Here is an 18,106-nt window from a genome sequence, read left to right as displayed (position 1 = left end):
GGGCCTCGCTCGCGTCGGAAGCCGCGCTGGGTTTTGCCCCGTCTACAAAGACGCGTACGGGTCCGCACGTTGGGCCTCGCTCGCGTCGGAAGCCGCGCTGGGTTTTTGCCCATCTACAAGGACGCGTAAGGGTCGCACTTGGGACCTCGCGCACGTTGGCCGCCGCGCTGGGTTTTGCCCCGTGGCTTGGCAAGGAGGTGCGCTGCAGCCGCGGCCCCAGTCCGAGACGGCACGTTTAGAGCACGTCCGCCCGGGGCTCGTTCAACCGCCCGTGTGCGGAGAGGAGAGACATTGACCACGGAGGGAGTCAGGAGTGGGGCTCACGTGAGGAATGTATAAGATTAAGATGGCCATCTTAGAGTTTGTGTAGATGAGTTCACATGGTTGTAATATTGATTGTGCATTGTTGATGGGTTGATTGCTCAGTGAATATATTATTGATTATTCCGGATCCTTGGTGTGGGGTTTCTTCTTGACCGGAATTCATATTGATTGCGTTACGAAAGCGTATAAACCATATATCTTTCTGGCGGGGTCCCTCCCACGGTCCGGGGGTCACCAAGACCAGGTAGTTACCGGGAGGACCACGTAACAGAATTGGGGGCTCGTCCAAATTACGATTTGCGGTTTCGCAATTGGGTCTACGTCCGGGATCTAAAAGTGTATAAAATAATAAAATAATAATAATTTTGGTAATTAAAATTTATTAATTAATTATTAATTGGTAATATTTTTTTTTTGAGAAATTGGGGAAAGTCTTGGGGTGAAGGTTAACAGGTGTTAACGATAGGCACCATGGCGTTTGTGGCACAGAACTTTGGGGTAACCCCGAGTGAGGCACAGTTCCGAGCATTGCTAAAGTCGGATCTCTTGAAATTGGCCAAACATTTTAACTTGGAGGTCCGAACTAATTTGAGGAAGGCAGAGTTGCAGGCCACGGTGATACAATCTATGGTGGGATTAGGAACATGGGACGAGTTAGCCTGGGAGTGGCTACCCGAAGAACCAGAAGACGTGGAGCTCCGGAAACTGGAGTTGCAATTACGGAGCCAGGAACGGATCAAAGAAGAAGAAAGGAAAGCAGAAAAGGAAAGAGCAGAGGAAGAAAGGAAAGCAGAAGAGAGGAGAGAAGAGAAGCAAGCAGAGGAAAGGAGAGTGGAAAGAGAACTCCAGGAAAGGTTAAAAGAAGAAGAAAGGAAAGCAGAAAAGGAAAGAGCAGAAGAAGAAAGGAAAGCAGAAAAGGAAAGAGCAGAAGAAGAAAGGAAAGCAGAAAAGGAAAGAGCAGAAGAAGAAAGGAAAGCAGAAAAGGAAAGAGCAGAAGAAGAAAGGAAAGCAGAAAAGGAAAGAGCAGAAGAAGAAAGGAAAGCAGAAAAGGAAAGAGCAGAAGAAGAAAGGAAAGCAGAGGAGAGGAGAGAAGAGAAACAAGCAGAGGAAAGGAGAGTGGAAAGAGAACTCCAGGAAAGAAGAGAAAAGGAACAAGCAGAGGAAAGGAGAGCTGCAAGGGACCTCGAAGCAGAGGAGAGAAAAGCGGAAAGGGAATTAAAGGAACGTGACATGGAGCTTCAGCAAGAAATCAAAATCAAGGAGCTGGAGTTAATGAGAGAACGGGGAGAGGCACCACCCTTGCTGACGGGGTCGACACCTCACCAGAAAACCTGGGATGTGGGCAGACATGTGAGGCTGGTTCCACCGTTCAGTGAAAAGGAAGTCGCGAAATTCTTCCCACACTTTGAGAAAGTGGCTCGACAATTAAACTGGCCGGAGGAGGCCTGGACCATACTCGTACAAAGTGTGCTGGTGGGGAAAGCTCAGGAAATTTATTCGGCGCTACCAATGGACCAATGTGCAGATTATGAGGTACTGAAGAAGCACATCCTCAAGGCCTATGAGTTGGTTCCGGAAGCTTACAGGCAAAAATTCAGGAATGCCAGGAAGAGGGAGAGTGAGACCCATGTGGAGTTTGCCAGAGTGAAAGAAAACATGTTTGATCGGTGGTGTGAGTCAAAAGGAGTCGGGAAAGACTTCGAGACATTGCGGGACTTGATCCTGGTGGAGGAATTCCAGCAGTGTGTCCACGAGGACATCAAAGTGTACCTGCAGGAAAAGAAGGTACCAAAGTTGTGGGACGCAGCCACCATGGCAGATGATTATGCCTTAACCCACCGAATAGGGGTCCACGAACCTAACTCCTCGCCTAGATCTCCGCAGGGGAGGTGGGGAACAGCAGGTGCGGAGAACGACCATACATGGCGGCGGCCTCGAGATGATTATGGGGACAACTATGATACCCCACCGGTTCGAAATCAGAGGGATGCGGGCCCAAGACAAACTTATAGTTCGGGGGGCCCGAGGCAGACCCCGAGTTTTTCCTCCGGGCCTACTTGCGCGTTTTGCAAAAAACCTGGACACTTGATGTCCAGTTGTTACCTCATGAAAAGGGACAACCCAGAGCGGAGTCCGACTAGTACAACTCCGAATGCGATGGCTAGCGTAAGAAATCGCCATCAAGAGGGTTACCAACCATTTGTTTCCGAGGGGTTTGTGTCACTGGATGGAGCCTCGACTAACCGGAGACCGGTTAGGATATTGAGAGACACAGGGGCCCATCAATCTTTAATGCTTGAAGGCATTTTGCCATGGTCCGAGGAGACGGCAACGGGGGATAGTGTTCGTTTACAGGGGATCGGGGGCGGTGTTAGTGCTCCCCTTCAGGTCATCCAGTTGGAGTCCGATTTGGTGTCAGGACCGGTCACCGTCGGTTTACAAGCCACGTTTCCTGTAGAGGGTGTATCTGTGGTTCTCGGGAATGATTTGGCCGGGGGTCAAGTTTATGGTAACCTGAGGGTTGAGAAAGAGCCCAGCAGGGAAAATAACACCACACCAGCTCGGGATGGTGACAAAAGTGCCAAGTTATTTGTAGGGGGACTGAACTTCAAAACAGAGGAAGAAGTTCTGACCTCTGTCTTCAACAGATATGGGCCGCTGGTGGAAGTGCGGTTGGTAAGAGACTGGGAAACGCAACAGTCAAGAGGGTTCGGCTTTGTCACGTTTGCCAGCACAAAAGACGCCAGAGAGGCAGAGAAGAATTGGAATGGCAAGGATTTGGAGGGTCGGACCATAACAGTAGGGAAGGCATTTCGTAGGCGTCGAGAGGTCTACAGGAGAGGACAACTGGGCGGTAGTTTTGGTGGTGGCCGCAGTCAATATTATTATGGAGGCTCCCTGAGTTACGGCCGCTCCCGAAGGAAGAATTGGCAAAGTAGTGGCCGAGAAGAAGACCGGTATTCAGGGGACTACAGGGACCAGTGGTCCCACCCTAATTATTAGGGACGTTCCGAGAAGTTGAAGCACGGAAGGCGGCGGAGCCGCCGAGCCAAGATTCCTACACGAATTAACCGTGAACGCCGTTCCTAAAGGCGCCCATGTAGAGAACTTTCCTGCACGGACTAACCGTGAACTCCGCGTTCCTAAAGGCATCCATGTAGTGAATACTCGGCTTGGCCTCCCGGAAAAGTGCTATCGAGTGGCTTAACTGGCTTTATTTTTAAGTGATAACTGTGCCCGGGGGGAATTGATAATGTGGGGGGGTTGAGTTATCTGGTTTATTTCTCCAAATTGGCCGGCAAAGAAAGTTTTCGCTGGGTTCAAACTTTCTTTCTTGAAGGGGGGGAGTGTTACATATTTATGTGAATGTATGTGAATTCCCATGCAGGTGTTTGCTTCCGTGTGTAGTATATTAAGTTGTTGTGTAGTTGTTGTGGTTGGAGGGTCAGGAGCCCTTCTGAAAGAGTGGCAGGAAACGGAAGTGGCCGGAAGCGGAAGTGACGGGAAACGGAGGAGAAAAGACACGAGGGAAAGGAAGGCTCCTTCTTCCTCGCCCCGCGACGACGAGAAGGTGGAATCGACCTTACGCTGCGCGGAAAACGCGCCGTTGCGAAACGTCTGGCGAGAGGAGTTACCTGGGCGGTAAATACCTTTTGACACGTCCAGTCACCGTGAGTTCGTGCACGAAACCAAGCGTCCGGGACAGTTTGCCCCGTCTACAAAGACGCGTACGGGTCCTCACGTTGGGCCTCGCTCGCGTCGGAAGCCGCGCTGGGTTTTGCCCCGTCTACAAAGACGCGTACGGGTCCGCACGTTGGGCCTCGCTCGCGTCGGAAGCCGCGCTGGGTTTTTGCCCATCTACAAGGACGCGTAAGGGTCGCACTTGGGACCTCGCGCACGTTGGCCGCCGCGCTGGGTTTTGCCCCGTGGCTTGGCAAGGAGGTGCGCTGCAGCCGCGGCCCCAGTCCGAGACGGCACGTTTAGAGCACGTCCGCCCGGGGCTCGTTCAACCGCCCGTGTGCGGAGAGGAGAGACATTGACCACGGAGGGAGTCAGGAGTGGGGCTCACGTGAGGAATGTATAAGATTAAGATGGCCATCTTAGAGTTTGTGTAGATGAGTTCACATGGTTGTAATATTGATTGTGCATTGTTGATGGGTTGATTGCTCAGTGAATATATTATTGATTATTCCGGATCCTTGGTGTGGGGTTTCTTCTTGACCGGAATTCATATTGATTGCGTTACGAAAGCGTATAAACCATATATCTTTCTGGCGGGGTCCCTCCCACGGTCCGGGGGTCACCAAGACCAGGTAGTTACCGGGAGGACCACGTAACAGAAGCAAGGGAGAAAAGAGAGAAGGAAGCAAGGGAGAAAAGACAGAAGGAAACAAGGGAGAAAAGAGAGAAGGAAGCAAGGGAGACAAGACAGAAGGAGACAAGGGAGAAAAGAGAGAAGGAAGCAAGGGAGAAAAGAGAGAAGGAAGCAAGGGAGACAAGACAGAAGGAGACAAGGGAGAAAAGAGAGAAGGAAGCAAGGGAGACAAGACAGAAGGAGACAAGGGAGACAAGACAGAAGGAAGCAAGGGAGAAAAGAGAGAAGGAAGCAAGGGAGAAAAGACAGAAGGAAACAAGGGAGAAAAGAGAGAAGGAAGCAAGGGAGACAAGACAGAAGGAGACAAGGGAGAAAAGAGAGAAGGAAGCAAGGGAGACAAGACAGAAGGAGACAAGGGAGAAAAGAGAGAAGGAAGCAAGGGAGAAAAGAGAGAAGGAAGCAAGGGAGAAAAGACAGAAGGAGACAAGGGAGAAAAGAGAGAGGGAGGAGAGGGAGGAAAGAGAGAGAGGAAAAAATTTTTGGAAACAAGTGAGATTAATAAAAGATTGGAGGTTTTACAGAAAATAAATCAAACTCAACGCACTGAGGAGGAAAATAAAGAAATTAAAAGAATAATGGAAATATTATTTTCAATTTCAGGGAGGAGATTTAAATGAGAAAATGGAGATAAAGAAGAAGGAAAAGATTACATAGTTGATGATGTTGGTGTTATTGACTTTAGTTAAAGTTTTATGGAGATATTTTTTTCCATAAATAAATGGAGGAGAGAGTTAAGGCATGCCTAAGGATTTTTTATGTTTTAAAAATCAAGATAGAAATGAATATGTTGGAAACCAAAAAGGTTTTCGCACTCTGTATTAATTTTTCTCATAAATAAATGAGTTATTGTGTTAAGTGTAAAAATAAAACTAATACTAAAAATATATCGTATGTTAAAGGTAAAAATAATAGAGTTTATCAAAAGGGGATATGTTTAGTGTGTGGCTCTAAAAAGTGTCAATTCATTTCTAAGCATAAAAGTGGGGGAGATATACCAAAAAAATTCGGGTAGTAATTTTACAACAACTGGAATCCCCTGGGGAATTACATCTACCGGGGTATTCTTTCTGTGGTCCAGGAACAAACTTGGATAAAAGATTAGATGAGGCTGACAATCCTAAACCTTGGTCTAAACCTACAAATAGGGTTGACGAAGTGTGTATGAGGCATGATATTGCTTATGGGAATACCACTACATTGGATGAAAAACACGAAGCCGACAGAGAAATGTTGTATAATTTGTCTTTGATACGAAATCCTACGTTGAGGGAGAAAGTTGATGGGTTTATCGTGAAAAAAATGATAAGTGTTAAATTGAAACTTGGTCTTGGTTATTCACCCTCAAAAAACTATTAGGCTCTAATGATGTCATCAGGACTGAGGAGCTTTTGGCTGACGAATTACATAGACCTATAATCACAAAGTTTAAAAGAAGGAAAGTTTATTCCAAAGGGGTTGATTACATCTGGTTCGCTGATTTAATTGAACTAAATAATGTTAAGGGATATAAGTATGCTTTAACCGTTATTGAATTGAGGACTTGATTTGCATGGTTAGTTCCTTAAAAAAACAAAAGGGATGATACTCTTATGTTAGCTTTCAGTGGAATATTTAGAAAAAGCAAAAGGAAACCAAAGAAATTATGGACTGACGAGGGAACACAGTTCTATAACTAAACATTTATAAAATTTCTTAAAGATAATGGTATTAAATTATACAGCACCTTTAATGAAGGAAAGGCAGTTGTTATTGAGCGTTTTAATCGCACTTTGAAAGATAAATTATATAAAAAATTCACACAACTCGGTTCTCAACAATGGGTACCTATAATTCAGGACATTGTAGATAATTACAATAATACAGTTCATTCATCAACAAAATCAAAACCATCAGAAACATTTACAAAATTAGAATATGAAAAGGAGATTCATTTGACAAAACCCAAGTTCAAAGTTGGTGATATTGTAAGAATATATAGATGGAAAAGCCATTTTGAAAAAGGTTATACAAAGAGATGGACCAATGAACTCTTTAAAATTGTTGATGTAATGAATACAATTCTTTGGACGTACAAATTATATGATTTAAAAGGAGAAGAGATTTTAAGTTCATTTTATTCACAGGAATTACAAAAGACACAGGTAAACAGATAATACAGTTGAAAGCAATAGGTTGACACTTCACAATCCACTACTATACAGGGATGGGAGGATTAATGTTGTTGTTTGCGGGTTAGGAATATAGAAATATACCTTATTCCTGGACTACAATCCTCCTCAATCCTGAGTAGCTCTTCTATGAGACCGCTCTGAAGAAACTCTTCATAATTATTATGTAGTCTAAGAGTTGTTCTTAAAAATGGGTTGCTCTTTTCACCTTGTATTGAGCACCCAAGTCTAATAGTTAGTGGCATTGATTTCTTAAAGGAGTTATTACCCTCACCAGATGAGAAGGTATTGCATTTGAGTCCGTTTGTTTGTCTGTCTGTCTGTTTGTCTGTTTGTTTGTCTGCACAGAATAAATGTGAGTTTCTCTGCAACTGTTGGTCCGATTGACAGGAAATTTTCACCATAGGTGCAACTCAACCTGTAGAATTTTTAAATTATAATGATGACGTCATAGGTCACAGGGTATGGCCGCCATCTTGGAAAAAACGAAAACATTTGCACCTCTATATCTCCAGAAGCGCTGCATTAAAAAAATTTGAGACATGGCTCATTATAAAGAACTCTCCATGGGGAATACATGTTGCTAACAATGACATCATTGGTTCTTTAATTATGATGTCATAATTCGACAAGTACAAAACGTCGTCTGATCAAGATGAATTTCTTGAGCATCATCTGGGGATAAATTGGTGGAGAAAAAAATAACGATGGTCACGTGGTTCGGCCGCTATATATTTTTTAAACACAAAAGCCTTAAAAACCACTGAAAACACGTCCTGGCGAGGGTCTGCAATCTCTGATTGCTCTTTTTTGTTTAGAGCTGTTTTAAAGTATCTATCACATTGTTCCACAGCCTCCTGAATAGATTTGTTTATTAACAAACTTTTTAAACTTCATAATTGTTAGGGGTTTCTCCATATTATAACAGTGCTCCATTTATAAGGTAATATTTATGGATGCTTCTTTGCTTAAAATAAAATTTTCTTTGTTATTTAGCCATTTCATCTCTGCTTAGCAAAGATACTTGTACCAAGAACCAAGTTCCAACATATTGTTTGTTAATATACTTGATGGTGATGAGTGTTATAAGAAAATTAAATTATTCCCTAAAATAAAACATCAACAAATATTAATTGGTCCACTTAGTGAGTATAATCAAATGCAGTCCCTCTCCCCAATTCCCCCTTCCCCCATTTCTCCCTCTCTTTCCCCTCCCTAATTCCCCTTCCCCAATTTTACCTTCCACCACAAGTAGTAGGAGAATGGGGTGTCTTGAATGTGCTGACTAACAGCGAATGAACGTAGTGAGTGAGAATGAGCATCAGCGAATGTCTGTTGAACATCTTGAAATCTTGAGGATGGAAATGAATTGGAGGATAAAATCTAATTGAAAATCTAGTGAGTCAATAATTACCTTAATTTTCTCCATTGATTTCAATGTTAAATTTTAGTGTGCTTCAGAACCCCCATTCTTCTACTACTCTCACTATTGTGCCCAAATTTCAACTTCCTAATTCAAAGTATGGCTGAGATATCGCCCGGACAAACAAACAAACAAGAAAACAAAAACAAACAAACGGAGTGAAAACTGAGTACTCCCTTTCAGCGTGCGTTATCGACGGGCCCCCTTCGGTGCTCGGTGATGACATCATGCAGCACCTTGAGATGGAATAGGAAATTAGCAGTGTACAACAGCAAAAACACCAACACCACCATCACCACAAGTCTATCTTACAAATAACTTCAATTCAAGAGGAGGCCATTAGGCCCATCAAAGCCTGCATGATGATTGCCAACCTATGGCTGTGCTCTATCCTCCTTAAAATGCTGAGCGTCAAGCAAGAAAGCCGCAGGTATATTGGTCCTGAATTGTCCCTTCTTATGCTTTTTAGGTCTTTGGTATGACTAGGCCATTGTTTAAACAGCCGAACTCCCAGACTCAGAGTGGTTGCTCCCACCATTACGCCACCGAGTCTAGTTTTCCCTATGAGACTGTTTCCAAACATCACTGTTCCATTTCCGATGAGTCGTGTTACATTTGTTTGATATAGATACCGCTGGGCTTTGTGTGTGAAGAAGTCTGATCTCTTGCCAACCATGTGTTATATATCTTTTGGAATAATGGCTGAGGATCTTGTGGATTATCATTCTTTATCACAAATACCTTTACAGGTTAGCCGCCTGGAGCGAGAGAAGGTTCAAGAGGTGCGTGCAGCTCGTGAACAGGAGCAGCACAGGCATACGGCAACAATTAGTGAACTTCGCGCTAAACTGCATGAGGAGCGCCAGCGTGAGGTTCAGACGGCACGCGAGGCTCTACTTCGGCAGCATGAGGCCGACGTGAGCCGCCTCATCCGCCATAAGGATGGCGAGATCCAGCGACTGCAGTCTGCACTCACCACACTGCGGGATGGGCCTCCAGACAAGGTGGTGAGCTTGGGTGGCTGTGGTACCTCTTTGGGGGTGGACTTAAGTTAAGGAAGCATAAATAACAACAACTTCTACTACTACTTTCATGGCCCCAATTCATTCCACCTTGTGGCGTTGGCCACATGAGGTTTTCCTCGCAACACACCTCTGCCCCAAGCATCCTCTCTCTGCACCCTCACTCCCCCACCACGTCTCTCGTGTTCCTCTCCTCTCCGCTGCTTCCTTCCACCTCAATTTTGGTCTGTACCTTCTTCTGCTGTCAATTGCATCCATATCAAGGGCCTGCCTAACGACATCCCCCTCCTCACTCCTGAGCACATGCCACAGCCAACACAGAAGTGCCTTGCATCCCTTACACCTGCCCACCTCCTGATATTCTCATCCCTCCTCCTTTCCCTCTGAGAAATTCCCATCAACCCTCTCAACAACCACATCTGCATCCTCTGCAGCAATCTCTCTTCTTGTCTCAAGGACAAAGGCCTCCACTCAATACAAGAGAACTGGTCTTATTACCGTTTTGTTAATATTTGTTATTAACTTAGCCTAACGTGGAATCTTTACCTGTCCCACCAAAGGTGGATGGAGGTTTTAATGTTTTCACCCTTGTCTGTTTGTCTGTCTGTCTGTCTGTGAACAGGATATCTCCAAAAATTGTTGACGGATTCAGACGAAATTTGGTGGACATATGGAGTGTGTGACAAGGACGAAATAATTAGATTTTGGTGAAGAACTGGATCCGGATACGAGAATTTTTTAAATGATTCTTCGCCATTGAGAGATAGAGCTAAAAACTATATACTATATATCACCATATATCAAAAAGTTATGAACGGATTCGGATGAAACTCGGTGGACAGTTTGGGTGATTGACAAAGAAGAACTGAATCAATTTTGGTGAAGATCTGGATCTAGGTATGATAATGTTTTGTATTTTTCAAGTGATTCTCCACCATTGAGAGATGGGGCATAAAACAATATATGGCATGATATCTCAAAAGGTTATGGACAAATTATTAGAAAAACTGGTGGATCCGTTGAGTAGGCGAAAACAACGAGCTGATTAGATTTTGGTTTGGTCCGGATGCAGATCCGGCCTATAAGAGGAAAAAAAACATAAACTGTTCAGGTATGTATGAGGTATGCGCTCGACCGTGTGCCATTCAAGTGATGAGTGTTACCTCCGCCACCAAAGGTGAATGGAGGTTATGTTTTCACCCCTGTCTGTCTGTCCGTTTGTCCGTTTGTGAACAAGATGTCTCAAAACGTTGTGGACGGATTCGGACAAAATTTGGCAGAGAGATAGCGTATGTGACAAGGAAGAATCGATTCGATTTTTCTGAAGATCTCAATATGGATTCGGATATGAGAATTATTTAATTTTTCAAGTGATTCTTCACCATTGGGAGATGGGGCTAAAAACGATACAAAGCAGGATATCTCAAAAAGTTGTGGATGGATGATTTTGATTAAATGTGATTCTGTATTGTGATTTTCTGGTCTACTCGAGCATACAAAACGTAAACTGTTCACCTGGCGGAGGTATGCTCTCTACTGAGTGCCATTCTAGTTCATCTTGTTTAACCATTTCATTTTACTTCCCTCTTTGCTTTCTTGTCATTACTTAAACAAATGTAATGTTTGATAACAAAAGTAAATTGTATAAATAATGAATTGTACCTTCTGTAATCCCAGGGTGTAATCGACCCATATGTTGCACTACGTTTATTCATCCGTTGTATACCAATGTCCTTGTAATTCATGTCAAAGTATTGTTAGTTACTGGACTTGGCCCAGTAACCCTGTCCGAACCCCAATGACCCACATCTTTCGGCCAAATGGTTCTGGTGCTCCTAACAGGATATCTGGCCTATTTGCAGCTTTACCGTGCTCAGGTGGAACACTCAAGTCAGTCGTGTGACGTGCAAGGAATACCATGCGCCCACTCACCCAAATTAGCGACCTGAGCGGTACGTTTCGTATTGGGAGCTAATTGCCACAAAACTAATCAGTCCTTTAACGGATGTTTACAGACAATGTGGCTCGTGATCAAAACAACTCAAATTATTCCGAGTCCAAGTGAATTTGTGAAGATGTATTGAACAAACAAACAGGAGGGGATGCAAGAAGCAATCACACTATTTATTTGTACAATTTTTTTTTTCTTATGCGCCCTGACTATCACACAAGCAGTAGCTCGTTATTTTACCTAAAACCATAAGGCCTCAGACATTCCATAAAGAAAACGAACCGGGGAGAATCAGACAAGACAAATACTGTCACTGCTCGATGGATTTAGTGGTCCCTGAGGAGATATCCTGACCTGGTGGGAAAACAGTTTGCACTCGCAAGTGCGACATAGTGTGAAGAAGAGGCATGTCATGGGTGCGGTATGTGGCGGAGGCTCTGGTTTGAGGGAGGAGGTACCACTGGCAGGGCATGTCGGTCATGCCGAAGGAAAATGTGCCATGCAATTCCGCGCCGTTTCCACCTTCTGAATCAAGAGCATCTCTCTTCCCCCATGGTTGGCGCCCCTTCCCTTTATTGTCTCGTGCCCTGCCTTGCCCCAAGAGGTCATTAGCCCCACCCACATGGCTGTGATTGGCCTGCACGCTCAGTTTGTGGGTGGAGCATCCTGCCTTGACTTCTCACCTAGTTAGATGTACAGGTCAGTGTGGTGGCCCAGTGTTTTCCACAAAAGCGCGTGTCTGTGGCACAGTTAGTCTTTAAGAAGAACATAAAAAGACAGATTACAGAGGAATAAAACATTAACAAGGTTTCAGTGGAAAGCAATTTTAGACACACACAACACCAACATCTAACTAGAGATCAGAATTTGCGCGATGAAAAAAATCCAACGTTTCCTTCCCGCGAGCATGAAAAAATCCAGCTGAAAAACTTTGAAATCAAGAAATAAACTGAAATTGATCAGCAGGCCAAATGGCTGCAAGTTGATTTACTTTGGATTTGGTTTTTGGCCTTGTTTTATTGAACAATACGAAGTTGTTCTTCTTGATTGAGTCACAGATTGACCTAGTTCTATCTTCAAGAATGTCCTTTTGGAATTTCTGGTGCTCAGATGATCCAAGACGCTCAAATATATGATTCGTACACACTACTTGTTGATAACCACATTCTCTGGTGTTTAAAACTAGAAGTTCAGGGCAATCATCAATGAAGGGATTCCCATCTCCATTAATTGTATGAATTAGGTTGTTTTTTGATGTTGGAAATACTTCTGTGCTGAGAGACCCTCTTCGTGATAGTGATAGTTCAAATCTTGGTCTTCATGTCAAAGGTACTCATTCTCAAAGTTAATTTGTGGTCGAGATCGTTCTGCATCAGAAATCATCCACCACCTGAAGGCATCAAGATTCTCTGTTAGGCCAATGGGGCACCTTCTTAGCCTTTCACTTTCTCATTTCGCTGTTGTGAACTTGGTCAATCAGTATAGCTAAAAACCTGCAACTAATTTTTGTGACAACCCAGTACTTGTGGAATTCATCCTTCACTGCTCATGGTAGAGATCTCATATCTTGAAGATGAACACCAACCCACCTACTATAGTTGTAGTGGTCCATAGCAAGGAGCAGAAACATCAGTGATACCATAGACTCCACGTATAGTTGAAAGTTTTTTTTTCCCGGTGTGATCTGACACATGTAAGTATGAGTATCTCCACCCTCAATACTACAGGGTGATTCACATACGACGTACTATTTTGTTTTTGAATAACTCTGTGTTGCGTGAACCGATTTACTTGTAATTTGCATCACTTATAGACAAATGTTCCCCATTCATTATGTAAAAATTTCATTTAAAAATAATTGATACAAATTTAGTTATAGGTCTCGATATGGCGGCCGTCATTTTCGATCACACGGAACAGTCTCTGCTTGTATTCGAGCATGGTTTTCTGCCGCATTTCATCAGTGATCTCCCAGAAGGAATCATGAACATCGCCCCTTTCCATCAGACTTGTGTGCCATCGCAGAATTGATGCATTGCTTAGCAGCACCCAGCTTCGACCAAACTCCGTTCGAAGACGTCGTTTCACTTCGATTAAGCTTTTTGTGGCCTCATACCAGGTTGCAACTTTTGCACGCCCCTGACTATTATAACTTGCCATTCTTGCTGATTTTTTCTTTACATTATGCAGCTAAAAAGTCTAAAGTTGACTCTAAGACCGGTTTCATAATTATCAACGTTTAAGGGCAATTTAATGGACATGTTCATCGACATGTCATGTCATGGGAAGAGGTCAGGCTGTTTCCCATCATCAAAAATGACGGCCGCCATATCGAGACCAATAACTAAATTTGTATCAATTATTTTTAAATTAAATTTTCACATAATAAATGGGGAGCATATGTCTATAAGTGCTGCAAATTACAAGTAAATCGGTTCACGCAACACAGAGTTATTCAAAAACAAAATAGTACGTCGTATGTGAATCACCCTGTATATCCCAATATTGAAACGCAGGGCTTTTCCGATCATTAAATCTCTCCATCTGTCGAAGATTTAATCGGTTCCCTCGCTCCTGCCTTGGTCACATGCTGATATTTTTTCAGTTTATCAAGGACAAGAGCAGTCACTTTGGGCACGACAACAAACGTGTTATGTGTGAGACTTTCAGAAATTATCGTGCTGTTCCAGATGTTGCGAAACATGATTCTGTTAGTGCCTCAGTCCAACCAGATGCACCCAGGAAATTCCCAAGAGCAACCCACAGGGCCTTTTCTAGATGGAGTCAATCAAACATGATAACCATCTTTCCCTCTCCATGTGTTTGGGGGTATTTCCATTGTGTATATTTACACGTTGTGAATAACAGACAGTCACAAGCCAAGATAGGAATTTGTCCTGCATTGAGAAATTCACTGATTCTTTGAGTGATGCTTATATGTCATGCTTAATTATGGCTCTTCCATGAAAAGTGGCAATGAAGCAGTAATCAGTGTCAAATGTACCGGTTGTTCTTGAAGTCACGTGCATGATATTGCTGCTCCTGTGCCGAGTCGGGTTCACCAAGCAATCTGACAGCATATTGTCCCCCGTCGCACCGCGGAGTGAAAGGGGGACTATGGTTTTCCCCTCCGTCCGTGTGTGCGTGCGTGCGGACGTGCGTGCGTGCGTGCGGACGTGCGTGCGTGCGTGCGTGTGTAAGCGAAGGACCGAATTCTAATTTGGTGTGTGGGTGCAACTAGGCATATGGAAGAACCCTATTGAAAATTAGGTCGCCACGTCAAAATCCAATATGGCTGTCACCATATCTAAACCTTGTGAGCACGATATCTTGAAAAGTAAATGTCTGAACCTTGTGAGCGAAATATCTTGAAAAATAAACGAACTGCCAACTTCTAATCTGGTGTGTGGGTGTATCTACGCATAAGGAAGAACGCTATTGAAAATTGGGTCGCCACGTCAAAATCCAAGATGGCCGGCACCATATATATGTCTGAACCTTGTGAGATGAATATCTTGAAAAATAAGCGAAGTACCAACTTCTAATCTGGTGTGTGGGTGTATCTAGGCATAAGAAAGAACGCTATTGAAAATTGGGTCGCCACGTCAAAATCCAAGATGGCCGCCACCATATATATGTCTGAACCTTGTGAGCAGAATATCTTGAGAAATAAACGAACTACTAACTTCGAATCTGGTGCGTGGGTGTATCTAGGCATAAGGAAGACCGCTATTGCAAATTGGGTCGCCATGTCAAACTCCAAGATGGCCGCCTTGCGTCTTCCACTTTGTCAACTCACATCACTTCATCGACGGGGGACCTCGGCGTAACGCTTGTTGAATCTACTCTTCTTTTCTAGATTTGGCTTGAGCGACGATCCCAGTGTTATATGTTGACATACTTGTTACTATATCTGATACAACTGTTTCAGATGGCTTCATATATATTGCTGGCACAATTGCATAGCTATCTGGAAGTTGGGGCTTTTGCTTAAACTTGCCAGGTTTCTGAAAGATAGGTAGTGTTACGGAGAATTCCTGGCCTCTCATGTGTTGGCTGTTGATATATGCTCAGCATAATAAAAACGGTGGCAAGTATTGAAACTTGAAGAATCACTTGTTACATGCTGACGTTTTTACAAGATATAACAACAAACAATTTTCGATATGACCATAAACAATGGTGAAACAATCCTCGAGCCTGAAAGTACATAAAACAATATATGACACAAGTCTTTCTTAAATAATAACAGAAACCTGAGAAATTGATGATTTGTAAATATCAGCCACATAACCCTAACCCTAACAACTAACCCTAACCCTAACAACTACCCTACCCAACCCTAACCCTACCCTAACCCTACCCCTAACCCTAACCCTAACCCTAACCCTAACCCTAACCCTATCTTTTGGCACTGGAGATTTTTTCATCAATACACCCATAGGTACTCACAAAAAAATGATGGTGCTTTTGTCACTCGTGTAACGATATTGCCCATTTTTGGCACGAAGCGACTTCACCACATGTGGGGAAGGCTGACTGCAGCTGGCTATAGGAATAACGATGCATTTCCTGCCATACAGGCTTTTCGTGTCACACTAATGCTAATACATGTACTAAGGGAAATAACTATATCGTTGTACTAGGCAAAGTTACCTCGAGAAGGCATTCCTGTAACAGTGTATTATATTGGTCTCTTCCAATGTCATTTTCCTGCATTAATATACAGACTTGGCATTTAATATGGAATATATTTTTTTTCTTGACTTGGGTTTACTTTCTTAACTCAGTATATCAATCTGGTGAGTTTCTTTTACACTTTGGTGATTTATTTGTTAAAAGAACCATGTCACTGATTGTCTGTCGCAGCAAGAAGTCAACAACAGGATTATATCACAGGTGGCGTGGAAAAATTTACGGACAGGTGCATTTGATGATTGGCTTCACAGTCAGGTATACAAGGGTTGTTGCGTTCTGTATTAGTGGAAAACAACTGCTGCACGTCTCCAAAAGTTATTGCCGCTTCCTCTGGAGATGGTCCGTCAACTCGACAATGCTGTTTGTCATGGAGTGGTGGCTTTACGAAATTACGGCATGAAACAGCGTGCTATTGCTTGGCAGTATGGCATCACTCAAGGTCAGGTGTCAAAGATCCTGAAACGAAATGCTCAGAGGGGTGTCCCTACTCCAATACCGAGGCCAGGACGTCCCCGCAGAACCACAAGGAGGGATGATCGCCAGCTGCACCGGTTAGTCCGCAATGGCCGTACCAAGTCAGCTAATCGGCTTAGGGCTGAGTGGCAGCAACTGACAAATGTGCCTGTATCCAAAAGGCTAGTCAAGCAACGACTGGTTCAAGCAGGCTATCGTGCCAGGCATCCCCTGAGAAAGCCACGCCTGACCAGACAACACCGCCAGCGCCGATTGCAGTGGGCCAGAGAGCACCGTCAAGGGCAGCCAGGACACTGGAATCACGTGATCTTCAGTGACGAGTCTAGATTTCTGGTCTATCGTCAAGATGGCCGCGTTCGAGTGCGCAGACAAGTGCATGAGGCCTACAACAAAGATTGTGTAGTGCCAAGAGTCCAAGCTGGAGGTGGTGGGGTGACCGTTTGGGCTGCTTTTCATGCAGGGTGCAAAACTGACCTGGTTGTTCTGAATGGAAACCTGAACCAGTTCAAGTACAGGGCCATTCTGGAAGAAACATTGCTTCCATTTGCTCGTGCAGCCTTTCGAGGAAACATTGTCTTCCAAGATGACAATGCAAGGCCTCATCGTGCTCGCATGATCCAACACTTTCTTGCTGACCGTGGTGTAGAGCATATGGAGTGGCCTGCCATGTCCCCGGATATGAATCCGATAGAGAACTTGTGGGCAGAATTAATGCATCAAATCGACCACTTGGACCAGCAGCCGACCTCTGTGCGTGAATTGCAACAGGCTATTGTCACTGCATGGCAAGCGATTCCTGTCCAAACCTTGGCAAATCTCGTGAACAGCATGCCTCAACGTGTACGTGCTCTCCTGAATGCTCGTGGGGGTTGCACGAAGTACTGAACTGTAATTTTACTGTCTGCAATCCCAGTCGTAATTTAACTTTTGTTTTTGTTAAAAAAATTTTTGGCTAATGTGCAAAATAAAGAGATACTTCTGGAAAACGTACAGAAGTTTAACACAGTACTGTCCATGAATTGAGTTCGATATCAGTTTACATCACTTTCAAGGATCAATTTATTTGTTTTGAAATGTCAAATGTGGTTTTTGTTTCTTTTAAAGGTCACATTAACAAAATCTCGAATAATTTCAACATAATTCCAATGAACTTTTGGTAATAAGACATCTTGAAAAGTCAGTTCACCCCCACAAAAAAAATATTCCATATTAAATGCCAAGTCTGTATCTATGAGTCTGAGATCAATAATATATAATAATTATTCCTAGAATGTGCAAATATCTAAAACTAGCTGGGCACCCGTCCTACGCTACGCACAGGTGGGAGGCCAAAATCAACCAGGCATTGTGGATATGAAACACTTTGTGCAGGTGAAAAATCAAAATCATAATTGTATTGATAAATTTATGAAAGCTCCCACCCACCTTCGGACACCTGCTGGGACCCTAAAACGTTCCACAGAAACTGAGGGAGTAGTTTGGGGATGGACGGTTGTACAGATGGACGGACAGACAGACACTGCTGCTTTATAATATCGACTAAATAACCAAGCAGGAAAGTTTTCAACCAATAAAGTGTTTTAGTTACTTTTTTAACCAATAAAGTTAGACCATGTCATTTTGTACATGTAATACGGAGATATACTCTCCAGATAACAAATATAACAAGTA

General features: G+C 43.6%; 1 protein-coding gene across 1 annotated transcript in view; it reads left to right on the top strand.

The window, feature by feature from the left end:
• The window catches only part of LOC137423760 (janus kinase and microtubule-interacting protein 3-like), a 225,009-nt gene that overhangs the window by 87,987 nt on the left and 118,916 nt on the right, over positions 1-18,106 (top strand). The window contains exon 3 of the mRNA XM_068111243.2: positions 9,040-9,294. Coding sequence (XP_067967344.2) covers positions 9,040-9,294 — 255 coding nt within the window. The remainder of the gene's footprint in view (positions 1-9,039; positions 9,295-18,106) is intronic.

The sequence above is a fragment of the Myxine glutinosa genome, chromosome 3 (genome assembly GCF_964187855.1).
Source record: "Myxine glutinosa chromosome 3, kmMyxGlut1.1, whole genome shotgun sequence".
Classification (NCBI taxonomy): domain Eukaryota; kingdom Metazoa; phylum Chordata; class Myxini; order Myxiniformes; family Myxinidae; genus Myxine; species Myxine glutinosa.
This window is presented reverse-complemented; position numbering and strand designations above follow the sequence as displayed.